This window comes from Belonocnema kinseyi, chromosome 7 (assembly GCF_010883055.1).
Source record: "Belonocnema kinseyi isolate 2016_QV_RU_SX_M_011 chromosome 7, B_treatae_v1, whole genome shotgun sequence".
Lineage (NCBI taxonomy): Eukaryota > Metazoa > Arthropoda > Insecta > Hymenoptera > Cynipidae > Belonocnema > Belonocnema kinseyi.
In genome coordinates this window covers 72,030,082-72,046,192 of record NC_046663.1, presented here as the reverse complement: position 1 = coordinate 72,046,192, position 16,111 = coordinate 72,030,082, and the positions used below count along the sequence as shown (strand labels likewise).

General features: G+C 28.0%; 1 protein-coding gene across 1 annotated transcript in view; it reads left to right on the top strand.

Annotated features, from left to right (window-relative positions):
- The first annotated feature begins 4,880 nt into the window (after positions 1 to 4,880).
- LOC117176101 (zinc finger and BTB domain-containing protein 41-like) overlaps positions 4,881 to 16,111 on the top strand; it is a 17,965-nt gene continuing 6,734 nt past the window's right edge. Inside the window, exons 1-6 of the mRNA XM_033366137.1 lie at positions 4,881 to 4,931; positions 5,135 to 5,484; positions 12,675 to 12,952; positions 13,037 to 13,080; positions 13,171 to 13,261; positions 14,122 to 14,171. Coding sequence (XP_033222028.1) covers positions 4,919 to 4,931; positions 5,135 to 5,484; positions 12,675 to 12,952; positions 13,037 to 13,080; positions 13,171 to 13,261; positions 14,122 to 14,171 — 826 coding nt within the window. The 5' untranslated portion in view covers positions 4,881 to 4,918. The remainder of the gene's footprint in view (positions 4,932 to 5,134; positions 5,485 to 12,674; positions 12,953 to 13,036; positions 13,081 to 13,170; positions 13,262 to 14,121; positions 14,172 to 16,111) is intronic.

The following is a 16,111-nucleotide window of genomic DNA, read 5'->3' as shown; positions in this document are numbered from 1 at the left end:
GCCAGCTTGTAGTGTTATCTATACTCGTCCAAGACCGACAAAGAAACTTGAAAACTTCTTAAAAATTACCAAAATGGTGTGCATTTTATGAACTAAACTAAAAAATCAATTTTCTCAAAAAGGCCACGCTTGATTTATTCATTCTATTACTATTCTTTCGTATAGAAAAAATTTTTTATAATTTAAAATAGATTTTGCAGCTATCAATTATGTTTTGAAACATGCATGGTTTTGTGTATTAAATATGATATAACCATATACCGTTACAGTATTAAGAAATATCCGATCTTTTAGATTTTAAATAAGAAAATTGACGGAATTATGATTTTTGCTGTTCTGGTTTAATTAATTTTAACTCTTAATTTGGTAGTTTTTGAGAACTTTTAAGAATGAGAAAGGTGCGTTGATTTTCAGGGAAATGTGTATTTTACAAATCTGCTGTTTCCAATTTTTAAAGTAAATTCTTCAATGGCTGCAATTGTTATAACAATTAAAAAAAAATTTTTAACAAATAACTGTATTTGGAGATTATTTACTTATTTTAAAATTTTGAAATAATAAAGTTGTAAGGAATGTTTTCCGTGAAAAAGTAAGCAATGATTTAAAAAAATGTAACATGTTTTAAAATATTGTTGTGAAACAACAATAAAAACAAATTATATCACAATAACTATTGTTAAAATAATTATTTATCTTAAGTTCTAAACTTTTTTTCATAAAAAATTATGTTTTTTCTTTCATAAGACATGAATGATAGTATCATTACAATTTTTTAAATCATAGAACATTTTTCCCAGGGACTTGAGTTTTGGCATCACAGTTACTTTAAAATTTGAGCGCTCACAATATCAGTTTTAAAAAACGAAGCACAAAATTCAAATACGCAAATTAGAAAAACATAATACATTCGTCTGATGTTTCTCTATTCTGTAACTGGATATTATTTTTGCATCATCATTAAGTCATAAAACTGTGAATGTTCAATAAAAAAATTTGATATTTGTCAAATTTATTTTATATTATAAATAAAATGGTCCGTATGCAGAAATAGTCTCGCAAGGACGAAACTCACAATATATCTCCCTCATATTAATACTGTAGATCTAAACGCAAATCAAGAAACAAATCAAAGATGGTCCTTTTAAGAAAATTGAAAAATTGTAAGGAATTTGTCAGAATATAGATAACACTAAAAGCTGCTTCAAGAAATTAAATTATGTCACTTCATTCGATAAAAACAACATTTTAAAGAAAATGCCTCTTACCCTGTTTATAATTCACCGAAATATTTGAGTAGTCCTATGTTCGTGAAAAAATTTGTTATTAAAAATCAAAAAATATGCTTCTTATATTTTCCCTTGGAAAACAATATGTTTCAGCGCCAAACAATTTCGTGGCATCCCCAGAGTCTCTTTTTTAGTTAATTTTATTAGTAATCTTATATATTTTGTAGTCATTTAAAATTAAAATAATGATATTTTTTAACGGAATTTTTGTAATTGAGATACGACCATATAAATAAAATGTTCAAATTGATTACAGGTACTCTGGGTAAATATACCAAATTATTCGAAATGCAAATGCAGATTCTGCCCAAAGGAGATCCAAAAGGATTATGTCGCGTTCATAAGCAAATATAAGATTGCGTTTTGTCATTGTGTATTGCATTGTACAATATAACTTATTTTTTAAAGTTTTTTTTTGTAATAGAATCTTACTCATTTATTTTTTAATACAATTCTTGTAATTTTTAAATTTTATTATGTAACAATTTTATGTGTGAATATACTGCGTGAAATAAAACGATTTTATAAATCTAAATTAGGCATTTGACTGTTCTTTACTCTCATTAAATATAAAATGCACCTTGAAATATATTATTTCGAGTTCTTCTTTTTAAAGATTGCATAAAATAAACAATTTATGTCGGGAAGAAAACAATAATTTATATAAATTCAACTTAAATTTAACTTTAATCGAAACTACATTGCCGATCAAGGGTATGACATCCCCTGTTTATCAATGATTGTATAAATTCTTTTAATATTAATTATATACAAAATAATTTCATTTATCTTATACAGGTTGACATCTATCAGAAGTATCTACAAAAAGAGCCATGGATGAAGTTATTTAATCTTTTTTTAAAGAAGTTATTGCAAAAGTAGAGCATATTTTAAACTTCTTAATATTTAAATGAAATCTAATATGTTTACATGTATAGTGCAACATATTTAAATTTGAAACAAAAAAGCTAGAACAATTTAAAAAAAACGTCTGCTGATTTATTAAAAATATATATTTGACTTTTAATATAACTTCCTGTGTTTTTCTAATTTTGTAGCAAATTTGTAAAATGTTGATTGAGACAATCGTGAGTGGTAACGTCATCGTGATGATCCCAATAATTGTGAAACTTGGTCAATTAAATATACTGTTAAACGTATGTCATAAGTAATATTTAATGATAAAACCCATTTATTTTTTGCATATTCTGGAAGCCAATGAAATTTAAATTTATCACAATTACTGGGACTTTTAGCTTCTATGAGATTTGATCTCGAATTTGATATATCATCGAAAAACTTTGATAGTATCATAAACTATACATAAAGCCATTACATTTTTCTCTATAACTTTCGACTGAACATTAAAAACAAAAAAAAAAGTAGATTTTGCGATAGAAGAAAAAAATTCTCGGGTTTTTCCAGGTCAAATAAGATTCTTAATTTAGCCTTCAAACAGAAAAATTCCAAATTGTACATTTTGAATCTGATTTTATTTAAAATGAAAACTTGCAGAATTGAACAATTTTACATTTATATATGAGCAATTAGTTTTAAAAAATTACGATTTTACCTAGGTATCATCAAAATTTAATAAGAATACAGGCACAAATTTTCGAACAATTTAGATAAAATGGAAATCATTTATACTCAATTCAGAGGTTGAAAATTTTGTTTATCGTCAAGTAACCAGGAATGTTTTAGTTTTAGGTTTTTTTTGTAATTCCCAATCAATAAAAATAATGTTAATATCAACTCCCTCTCATATGTTAGTCTTAAAATATATTTTAAATACATCTATAATAACATATCATACATTTCCTGGTCAAGTAGTTTATATAATTTATATAATTGTTCAATTTTTGTTAAAAGTAGTTTAATCTTTGACCAAACAGTTTAATTTTCGAGAAGAAATTGAGAATTTTCTTCAACACACATGAATTTTCAACCGAAAAAGGTATAATTTCAAATAGGCATTTTTTACCAAAAAATGTGACATTTCTATCAAACAAGATTAAGTTTTAATTTAAAAAAATTAATTTTCAACCAAATAAATAAATTTTCAACCAAAAAGATCAATTTTCAACAAAAAGGATTAACTTTCTATTAAAAAAGATTAATTTTTAACGAAATGCATGAATTTTAAACTTAATATTTGATTTTTCAAGGAATTTACAACTGAATAATGGAATTTTTAACTAAAAAAGAGAATTTTTTAACAAAAAATGGAATAGTTGAATTTTAAATTAAAAAAAAAAACAATTTTTAACAAAATAGTTCATTTATGCACAAAAAAATGGATTTTGTAAGTAAAATGATGAATATTCAACTAAACAAATTAATTTTAACAAAGTGTTTCAACTTTTGACCAAATCTTTTAACTTTTCTACCAAGTTGTGGAATTTTCACGAAGAAAGTAAGAATCTTCTTCGACATAGCTGAGTTTTCGACCCCAAATTAAGAATTTTCGAGAGAAAGAAGTTACTTTTTCAACCGGAACAGGTTAATTTTTAAGACAAAGTTGTATTGTGAACCGAACGTTCAACAACATGGTTAAACTGTCAGCCGAAAAAATTTATTGTTGTCAAGAAGAAAAAAAAATTGAAAAACCACGTAATGCCCTCCCCTACCGAAAATATTTCATTTTAAATAAGGAGGTAGGTCTTCGTCTCGCTTACTCTGACTAATTTGAATAGAAAAAAGAAACGTTTCATGTTGTTCTCATCATCGTTTTAAAAAAATTAATATCTGTGGAAGATTGTGAACCAATCTATTTAGATTATTACATTTTCCAAATAAAAAAATAATCAAAAATAATTTATACATTTCTAAAATTTGTAATACTTAAAATGTCTGTCAAAATATTCATAAGCAATATTCTTCTGCAAAATTCTCAAATTGGGAAAATCCGTATAGTAAAATTTCCGCATAATAAGATTCCCGAATAATAAAGTTCCCTAACATTTTTTAATATTACCGATTTAGAAAATTCCCGACAATTTATATATTACCGAATTTGAAAATTCTCGACAACTTCCGAATTTAAACAATTAAAAAAATTGATTTATTAATTAAAAATACAATAATCTAATGTTTTTATAACAAAATATTATCAATGTTTAAAGTATCTAAAAATATCAACTGTTCGGGAATTTTATAACTTGGGAATTTTATTATCCAGAAGTGTTATTATTCGGCAATTTTCCAATTTGGTAATATTAGAAAGTTTTCGCAAATTTTATTACTAGAGTTTTATTATTGAGAAATTTTATTTTTCGAGAGTTAATTCGATATCTCGATTCGCAACAGAATAATTATATATTTTTTTATATATATTTTATAATATATATTATATTTTTATATTTTCGACTAGGCATATTTTAAAATGTGTAAAATCACTCACCAACTTCGTTTTTTTAGCAAACTGAGACTCACAGACTCATTGGCTAGAAGCTAGAACTTGCGAGCCCAGCGCCACGGTGGCAAAAAAGAGAATCTGTTTCACCAGTTCACCACGAGGACAACTGAGGACCACTTCAGATTTTAAAAACAACTTGTCCTCCTTGATTTCTGAAACAAAAATAAAAATAAAAAATAAACAATTATGTTTTTTTTTTAAAGAATAAGAAGATATGTCAACAACGTGTAAGTTTTATGAAAGTTAATCTTATTTATATGACTTTGCGTACACAAATATATATATATATATACGTATATATTTGTGAGACTTCAACCACGTGCTCTCTTATCATCAGTCAGATATTTAAAAAAATTGTATTTAATAAATTTTTGATATACTAAATATTCTATTTCCGTATATCATTGAAAAAAATTATTTTTTCTAATAGATGAATTAATTACTGAGTTTAACAAACTCAAGAATGAAAATGAAATACTCAAAAACACTTCTCTGGAATACGAAGAGTTTAAAAAATCAATGGTTGTATGCTTTAAAGAAAAAGACGAACTGATATTAAAATACAGCAATTACAAGAATGATATCCTGAAGAAACTAGAGAAAACAAAAAATCAATTGGATACGAAGACGGGAGTTATTAAACTAATTATGAAAGAATTTAAGTTACTAAAGGCGGAAAACAAAAATTTAAAGGAAAAGTTGACTAAAAACGGACAAAAATTAAATGAGCTGGAACACAACGATACTATACTGATTGCAGAGCCCGAAGATTCTCATAAGGTAAACAACATTTTATTTTAAAACCTACCTTTTAAGTTTTGCGAACAAAAAAAAATGCTCCGAAAAGAATGTTTAAATTCTAAAATAACAATAACAAAAATTTCATTTCTTTTAAGGAACTACTTAAATTTATAGTTGAATTGCATGCATCCTTTCAAAAAATGATCTTCAAAATACACAAACCAAATTTGTATATCTCGCGTTAAAAAATGTTCAAAAAAATACTTAATAGTTTCGAATTAGAATCGTTAAAATTTTTTTAAATATACTGAACGATTTTGAATCAAAAACGTTTAAAATCAAACATTTTAATATTAGGTATAATCTGGAAAAGGACAATATTTCGAATGAAAAGAAAAGGGTTTAAAATTATATAATTTCAGATTAGAATTTTAAAAATTGGATTCTTTAAAATTAAAAGGAATTGATATTATATTATTTGCAATTAAGAGCGTTAAAATTGGTATTTGTTTTTCAAATTAAAAATAAAACTTAAAATTCTAGAATTTTTATTAGTTATTACACATAACTATTATAATTTAACATTAAAGTTCATTCTACAAGTTTTTCTAGGATCATAACATATACAATGTTTTTTCATAGATTCTACCCTGAAACTAAACTTAGTGCAAAAAAGTAGCAAAATTTTAAAAAATTCTAAATTTACTAATCTTTTAAGACAATAATTATTTGCCATATTATAATAAATTCTATTCATAATTTTTAAAATATGATTGTTTTGAATTTTGAAAATCAGTGTACAAACATTTTTTGAAAGGCGCCATTTTTGCACCAAGATCGACTCTAGGGTAGAATCTATGAAAAAAAATCAACAAATTATCTTAACAATTTATCAAATTACTATAGAGACTTCCATTTGAAGTGAAAAAAATGTTAATTATTTCTAGAACTATTGCAGTTTTTATAGAACCAACGACCAAATTTGGACTACAACGAATAAACAAAAACCAAAAATACTATTGTAATGTGAAAAAAAAACAAATAAAGTTTTCGGACAAAAATAAAAAAGAGTTAAGAAAAATGAAAAGGCAGCCAACCACATCCCCTTCCTTCTTTTTTTTTCTTTCGTCTTCTTTATTTTTATTATCATCAAATTACAATAAAATAAAACATAAATAAATAAATAAAATAAAATTACCAACGTTTCGGTACTCGTACTCGTACTCGTACTTATCAAGGCAAGAAAAATTTAAGTGGTAGAAATTGACAGCACCCGCGAACAGGTGCTCTCTCTTTGATACCTGAGAATCGAATGAGGGTCAGTAGGCCAATCTGATGTAAACACAATATAAATATCTTTCACAATTACATCAGAAATACAGAAAGTAAAAGACAAACAGAATTCATGAAACAGCCACGTTAAATGTAATTAATTTTCAGTAATGTTCAGCTTATCCAAATCGGTTTTTAAATTAATAGATAACTTTTTTTGTTTTTTTATATAAAGCATTTCCATGAATTCCCTCCTTTTCTTATTACTTTCACTATGCAAAATTTGAACATTATCTCAGTCAAACTCATGGTCAACATCAACAAATACCTTTGTATGCCTGGCAAGAACACTCTTATAACAGAGTCCTAAACGAACATCACTTTTGTGTTCCTCTATCCTAGTATTAAGAAGTCTGTCAGTCTGTCCCAAGTAATTCATCTTACAGATCCTGCAAGTGATCTTATAGATAACACCACCCTTCTCAAAATTATCTAAAGGATCTTTGCAAAAATTTATCACCGAATTGCAATATGTTTCTCGATTAACTTTTTTGGATAATGATTCGGAAAAAGGATATTCCTAACAATATTCAAATTTCTTGTGTGAAATGAATAATGGGACAAACCTAGAGCTCTGTCAACTAAGTTTTTATTTACTGCAATTTTGTTTTGAACGGGATGAGCAGAAAGGAAATTCAAAATTCTACCTGAATATGTACTTTTTCTGTACCAATTGGTAATAATATTACCATCCCAACCCTTAATTACTTCTATGTCCAAAAAACTGATTTTATAATCCTGTTCTATTTCATGAGTAAACTGAAGCTTTGGATGAAATCTGTTTAAAGTATCAATGACGATCTGTGACTTTTATAGAAGAACATATAATAAGGTATCGCCGACAAACCGAAAATAATAAGGCCAAACAAAATCTAATTTTCCAAAAACAAAAACCTCCAAATCTTCCATCACTAGTTCTGCCAAAATCGGAGAAATGACTGAACCTATAGAAGTACCAGACTTCTGTCTATAGAAAGGTCCATTAAATTAAAAATAAGTTGACTCCATAATAAAAACTATCCCTTCAATAAAATCTTTTTGACATAATCGAGTACGGGTTTTTATATTAACGCATCTATTTAAAATTGTCTTTTTAAGTAATTCAAGGGATATACTCGGAAACATTGCAATAACATCCAAAGAAATCATTACAGGATTATCCGGAATCACTTGCAGGATCTGTAAGATGAATTACGTGGGACAGACTGGCAGACTTCTTAATACTAGGATAGAGGAACACAAAAGTGATGTTCGTTTAGCACGCTGTTATAAGAGTGTTCTTGCCAGACATACAAAGGCATTTGTTGATATTGATCTTGAGTTTGACTGGGATCATTTTCAAACTTTGCATAGTGAAAGTAATGAGAGAAGGAGGGAATTCATGGAAATGCTTTATATTAAAAAACAAAAAAGTTATCTATTAATTTAAAAACCGATTTGGATAAGCTAAACAAAAGTTATGCTACTATGATTAATTACATTTAATGTGGCTATTTCATGAATTCTGTTTTTCTTTTACTTTCTCTATTTCTGATGTAATTGTGACAGATTTTTATATTGTGTTTACAACAGATTGGCCTGCTGACCCTCATTCGATTCTCAGGTATCAAAGAGAGAGCACCTGTTCGTGGGTGCTGTCAATTTATACCACTTAAATTTTTCTTACCTTGATAAGGGTGCTGTACGAGTACCGGAACGTTGGCAATGCAATTTTATTTATGTATTTATGTTTTATTTTTATTTTATTGTAATTTGATGATAATAAAAATAAAACCGACGAAAGAAGGGGTTGTGGTTGGCTGCTTTCTCATTTATCTTTCCTCTTTTTTATTTTTTCCGAAAATTTTATTTGTTTTTTTCAGATTACAATAGTATTTTTGGTTATTGTTTATTCGTTATGGTCCAAATTTTGTCGTTGGAAGCTTTCAAAATTATTCAATTTTATTTTGAATTGAAAAATCTCGAAATTTAATGATTTCAGATTAAAATTAGGAAAATATGACAATTTCAAAAAACATTAAAAATGGAATATTTTAAGATTGGAATTTTTTACTGGATCACTTATTAAAATTCTAAGAAATCGGAGTTCTAATATCTTGAAATAAAAATGATCAAGAAAAGTTGAATGATTAACAATTTTTAAATTTAAGTAACTTTCAATTCCAAGTGATTCAAATTTGACAATTTGAAATTGAAAACCCAATTGGTTGTTTAAAAGTCAAAGCTTGTAAAATCCCAAATTATTGAAATGTTTTTGGATAAAAAATTATAATTTTACTTTAAAATTCATTAGATAAATTGAATAATTATGAAAGAACGTTAAAAATGATTATTATTTCAAATGAGAAAGTTGCGAAATGTTAAACTTTCTACCACGGAATTTTTTAAAATTAAACGAACTTGGACTTCATTTAAAACTTTGAAAAAGTTTTATCAGCAAGAATTGTAATACTAAAACTTGTTATACTTAAACCCTTTAAAATTCCAATTATTGTTGATAAATTTAAATCGTTTAAGGATAAACAATTATAAGATTTTTAATTATTATAGTTTTCAATATTCAAACATTCTAATGCATGCTTAACACCTTATTTGGAATTATTTTTTATTCTTGAAATTTTCCAAGCAAATCTTTTTGAATTCTAAATTTTTATTTTTAAAATTGTTCAAACAAATATCGAACAATTCCATATTATATTAAAATTAAATACTAACAAAAAGAATGCAAATCAAGATTGCTATATTATATGATTTCGATGTTTTATATTGCACAGTTGTAAGCCTTTCAATTAAAAATTGTTTTTTTACATTCTCATAATTTATGATTGAGAAAGTATTAGAATTGTCAGAAATTTGACATCACACTTTTTCAACGGATCTCCACGTTTCGAGACCCTCTGAATCCGAAAATCAGGTTTTCACGATGGCGTCTGTCTGTCTGTCCGTCCGGCCATCCGTCCATAAACACGATAACTCTCGAAAAAATTGTCGAATCAAATTCATCTTTGGCACACTTTTTTTAGGTCCTAAAAGAAAGGACGAGTTTGTGAACCAGCCATTTTTGATAAAAATTCAAAAAGTGAGCGAATTTTGAAAATTTTTGAGAACACTTTTTTCAGAATTTGAAAATTCTATGTACGGATATTTATTGTATTAAAATGAACAAACAATTTATCCTTATGACTTTTTCGATAAAAAGAAAATTCTCAGAGTTATAGCATTTTCAAAATTTTTTTAATCAACCGAAAATCAAAATTTGAAGCCGAACAACGCACGATATGAAAAAAAGTCAAGAGAAGAAAACATTTCTTTTTGAAAGCCCTACAAGATTATCATAACCAATTTTTTGATTTTTTTCAAAATCGAAAATTCAAATTTTGATTGCACAAAAAATAATGGAAAATAAAAAATTCCATTTTGTGGACAAAGTATGTAGGATACGGGAAAAGATGAATTAACAAAAATGGTTATCCCAAAAAAGATCTACAATTTCGATAAGAATCACTTATGATAGGACGCGTACTTTTTGTTTTATTCGTGAAAATAACATCGAAAAAAAAAATAAAATAAAAAAAATGTGTGGAAAAACGACGAAAGTTACGAGAAAAAAATCCAACAAAACCTGTTTACAAATGTCTGTCGGAAATTGAGCGCGCAGCACGAGTGTCGCAATGAGAATGTGTACCTCAAAGCCTACAGAGCTTTGAGAAACTTAATCTTTGACTATACTTAATGAAGTAGACAATTCAGAATATGAAGACACATATAAGTAAATACTGCCATCTAAAAGAGATCTTTTTGATAAGATTGGCAGATTTTTTTTCTTTGAGTTAGAAATATTCAATATTTCTGGACATTTTTACGTAAAAAATAATTCAATTTTCAATACCTAATTCTAAAAATTTCTCGATCCATTTAATTCACAATTGTTTAATTGCAAATCCTTTGAACTGGAAATTGTGCAACTATCAAGTCTTTTAATTTTATGTTCTACGATTTCGGGGAATTAAAAAAAAAAAACATAAAATTGTATACAGGTAAAATTGAAACCAATTATTTTTTAAACTTTTTAAACATTCTGAAAGTTTTAAGATAGTGCAATTTTTATCTAAAGATTCCAGGGTAAATTACACATTTTGGTTTGAAAAATGTAGAGAAAATATTTTAAAATATTACAAATGATATCCCAAAAGTTTTTAAAATAATGTACAAGATTTTTCAAAATTGTCAAAAAGGAATCTACATGATTTGAAGGCAATTTTTTAATTTTGCACAAATATATCAAAACTTCAGGAAAAAATTGAATCATTTAAAACAAATTTCCTAAAAATTGGTAAGATCCTATAAAACAAAAAAAAATGTATTAGAAACATTCTAGACATATTTTCATTTAAAATTTGTATTTTGCATTATGAATCGATTTTTTTCTTGAAATTATAATTTGCTCATATTTTTTATCAGGGTCTGAAAAACATTTTTTGGTTGCAAATTCAACAATTTTGATGAAAATTCTTTTTAGTTTGAAAATTCATATCTTCTTTTAAAAATTTTATGTTTTTTTTTTTAAATTAAATTGCAAATGTTTGGTTTAAAATTAAACTTGGCTGTGGATTCGGATTTTTTATATAAAATTCAAAATATTTATAGTATAATCATCAACTATTAAAATTTTCAATTCAATTTTGTTGTTAAATATTTGCTGATTACTGGTCCAATAATTTTCTGAAGAAACGAGAAAAAATATGCTACGGCCCGGATTTGAATCGGGAACGCCACTATTCACGAGTGGAACGTTAACAAATTACGCTACCGAGGCACCGAGGTAAAGATAATTCATATTTTTTGGTTGAAAATTCAATTACGTGGTTAAAGGTTGAACTATTTTGTTTAAAAATTCACTTGTTGGTTGAAGATTCAGCATTTTAGTACAAAATTGATCTCTTTGAAAGTTTTTTTTTGCAGGAAATTAATCTTGGTGCTTAAAAGTTCATCTTTTTGTTAAAGAATTCCTCTATTTTGTTGATTTTTTTACAAATTCAACTGTTTTTTATTTAAAATTATATTTTTTTGTGTGAAAAATTCTTATTTTGGGGTTAAAATAGTAATTCCTTTGCTAGAAAATTCGTTTCTTTGAAAAATATTTAACTTTTTTTTAAATACAACTCGTTCAAAATTAATCTTTTGTATTTGAGGATTCCACTATTTTGTTGAAAATTTGTCTCTTTTTGATGAATCCAATTGTTTTTTATTTGAAATAAAAATCTTTGTTTATTTATATGTCAACTACACCAATCTCCCAATTCTGTATCAGCCTCGGATTTCGTTGGCACATAGTCGAACGCGTTTTTCCATATCAACACTCAGGACCGCTATATAATCTCTGACATCGTAGCAGTATATGCCCAGAGAGGCGCCAAGTAAACAATTTCTGATACAGCACTGACTATCCGTGTGTACCGGCCGTCCAGAAGCACTTAGGGGCGGGTAGAAAAATCAAACCTGAAACCGGCACAAAGTCGGTCAGCACAGAGTTGGGAGATGAGTGTATTATATTATTTTTTTTTATAATTCATCTTTTTTGTTTAAAAATTCACCTGGTTGGTTGAAGATTAACTTTCTTATTGAAGTTTTGATTTGCCATATCTGAATTAAAAAATCTTGTCAATTTTCTCAAGTTTCTTAGGAAAAATATATTTATATAACCTTAAAAACAAATAAATGTAACAATAAATATTTATTCGAGATAGTTATTTTGTATTCAAAATTATATGGACCCGAAAATCGAGAAACAACCCACGCACGTGGCGCGCGATTAAGGTTGCTAGTTTTCATAAATTAGAAGATTATTATTACTGATTATTTGGTCACACATTCAATTTTAATATTACTGTCACTAGGATCTTATAGGTGAAATAAACACTTCATATCTTGACAACACAGAGAAGGAAAATCTTCCAGAAGCTGCAAAAAATGAAACAGTTTTCAAGACCATCAAACAACATAATCATTCGTATACCTGCGATGTATGCAACAAAAAATACAAGAGTAGAAAATTGATTAATCAACATATATATAAGATGCATTCTCAAAAGATACACTATAAGTGTAAATTCTGCTCGAAGGAGATGAGTAACTCATACAATTACAGAAAGCACTTGTATCAGCATCTAGAAATGTAAGAATGTTAATTTAAGATTTATTTCAATTTTTAATTTAAGAATTTTTTTTGTTAAGGAATAAAATACTAATAATCTTATAGAGATAATTCAAAAGTACCGGACATCAAATTTGATCTAAGTACAAGTAAGTTTTTGTTTGTCAAGCCAATAAGTAAGTGAATTATTTTATATTCACTTTTAGAGTTTAAATAATTTATTTTTCATATCTATACAGATAGTCTTCAATACACCTGTCCAAGTTGTTCAATGCAAACGAAAACTCTATACACATATCGAAGGCACATATATAAATTCCACACTGACTTGTAAGATATTCCCAATATACAATTTTATTATTTAGGACGAAGTTCCGAAACCATCGAACCTCCTATTATTTTAAAACTACGTATGTTTATGTCATGGGAAACCCCATAAAAAACTTTTAAAATCATGGTTTTTCCATGAATAATTTTAAAAAATTTTAACATTCTAGACAAAAGTTTTTGATCTTATCAAAATGCACATTTTATGTTCCAATAGTTTTTAGCCTATGAGTAACAGTTATCGGGATATTCGAAGTTGAAGCTTGAAAATCGTAAAGATTTCATATTTCTTAAAATATTACTGCTGCCTATCATAGGGGATTTTATCCCATTAAACGTTAGAAAGGGAAACCTACTCTATTTGTGTTACCTGTCAGAGGGGTCCCTTCCAGACCCCTGATGAGACGTTGGGAAGGGGAACTACGTGACATACATTATTTCTGTGGCAATTCACATGAATGCCATGTGAAATGTTTGTGATTTTTCATCAACTTCGAATATCCCGAAAACTGTTACTCATAGGGTGAAAATTAATGTAACATAAAATGTGCACTTGGATGAAATATACAATTTTTCAATGACATTTTTTTAAAAATGTCAATTATTTATGGAAATAAATACGAAAACCACGATTTTATCCGTTTTTATAGTTTTTCCCATGAGAATAAAATTTTCGGCAATTTTCATTGCCATATTCGTAATCGGTGCGTCAAAATACATAAGTATACGTAAATTCAAAAAAATCGGTGGTTCGACGCTTTCGGAACTACACCCATTATTTATTACATACTTTCATTTTTATGTCATTTAATGATAATAAAGCGAAGTGTTTATTTTTTAATGAAATTCAATTCATTTTGCAGAAAGAATGACCCAATTCAGCAAAAGATCTTCAACCCAAAATTTAAAGAAAGTAAGTACCTGAATCAGTTTTATTAGCTCAGTAATTTCAATTCATCATAACTTCATTTATAGCAAACTTCATACTCTTTCTTTTTTTTTAATATTTTTTTTCTACGTATTCAAGAAACTTCCACTTTTTCTCGTTTTTTCACTTGAATGCGATTTAAATTGATAGAATGGAATATGAGAAACCAACTATTTTGGTTTGAAACCTAAGGCCCCAAGAGTCTAGTCCATGCGCCAGAACGGCCGGATCTCGGAATGACCGGAATGAAACGTTGACCAATCAGAAACGTACCGCGGAAACAATATCATTCTCACGCCAAACTAAGCCGAACTCAGCCGAAGTGTTTGAAATGTTTAAGTTCGCGCCAAAAGGCGTTCCGTTAATTTCCACAGTTGTCAAATACATGAACCGGAATGACCGGAACTCGGTATGACCGGAACACCGATCACAGAGCACCTTTTACAAGAAGGCACTTTTTGTTTTGCCGAAGGTGCTCTGTGACTGGTGTTCCGGTCATTTCGGGTTACGGTCATTCCGGTAAATGTGTTTGACAAATTTGGAAATTAAAGGAACGCCTTTTGGTGCGAACTTAAAAATTTCGAACACTTCGGCTGAGTTTGGCGTGAGAATGACACTGTTTCCGCGGAACGTTTCTGATTGGTCAACGCCTCATTCCGGCCATTCCGAGATCCGGCCGCTCTGGTGCATGGACTGGAGGCCTAATTATTTTTCATTGTCAAGTGTACTAAAATATTTTTGGTTCAGAATTTTTCTCTTTTATTTAAAAAATCTACTTAAAAAATTCATTAGATTTTAAAAAATTTTACACGCATAACGCTCCTGCATGTGGTCGGATCCACACGAAAAATAAATGCGTTTCTTAAAATAATTTTTGGAGGCTCCGCAAGCCCCATGAAGTTTAACATGTATTTCGCACAAAAAAAAAATAAGTTTTTGTAAATTTCATTCAGAATCGTCAACATTACCCGTATAAAGTTGACCCTCAACATTTCTCTTCAAAATTAGACATGGAATACGGGTAAAAAATTACTATTTAAATTTCACCTCCCATAAGTTAAAAATTGGGTTTTCCGGGTTTTTGGTGCTACTTATGATTTTTTTTTTTGACTTTTAAAATACAAATTTATAAATATCTATAAAAAATTTATAAATATCAAATTTATAAATATCTATTATATAAAATTGTACTTTCTAATGACAATGAAATGTTTTCATATATTTTTATAACAATTTATAATTGTTTATAATATTTTCAATTATTTTGATGAAAATCCAATCATTTTGTTTAAAAAATCGTCCTTTGTTGAAAATTGTTTTTTTTTTTGCTTCGAGAATTGAACTTGTTTTCGTAAAACTGAAACTTAAGGCCAGCCGGCCTTAAAAAATTGGATTGCTTACACTTTCACTTTTACAGATTTTTCTTAAAACTAGCTCTTAAAAACTAACATCCATCCACACCTTATCTCTAAAACCTCTCGCTCTTACCTTCTTGCCTTCCTCGCTTGGCCTCGCCGCGCACACAAGTCCCTACTTTCTCGCTTTGCCTCGCATTGCTAAACTCGACCTCCACGGCTAAAATCTAATCCTCTTAATAGAGAGCCTTCTCCTCAATTGCACTCGAACGTTACCCCCGCCTTCTAGACCAGTGGTCGGCACGCTCTTGCCCTGGGCAGGGTAGCCTGCCCTGGCTGTCCTGTGACCTACTCTCAGGGCAGTACCTGCGAGCTTGGCCAGACCACCCCTTTCCTCAGGGGTCCTTTGTTAGAAAATGGGACAAAAATGTGAATTAAAAAAATTCTTAATTTTGCGATCAATTATATACTCCTTCAAATTTTTAACTTTTGTAGGCAAGTAATATATCATTGGAATCGGAAAAATTCGTAGATGCTGATAATGCTATTTTCAAATCGCTAATTGAAAAA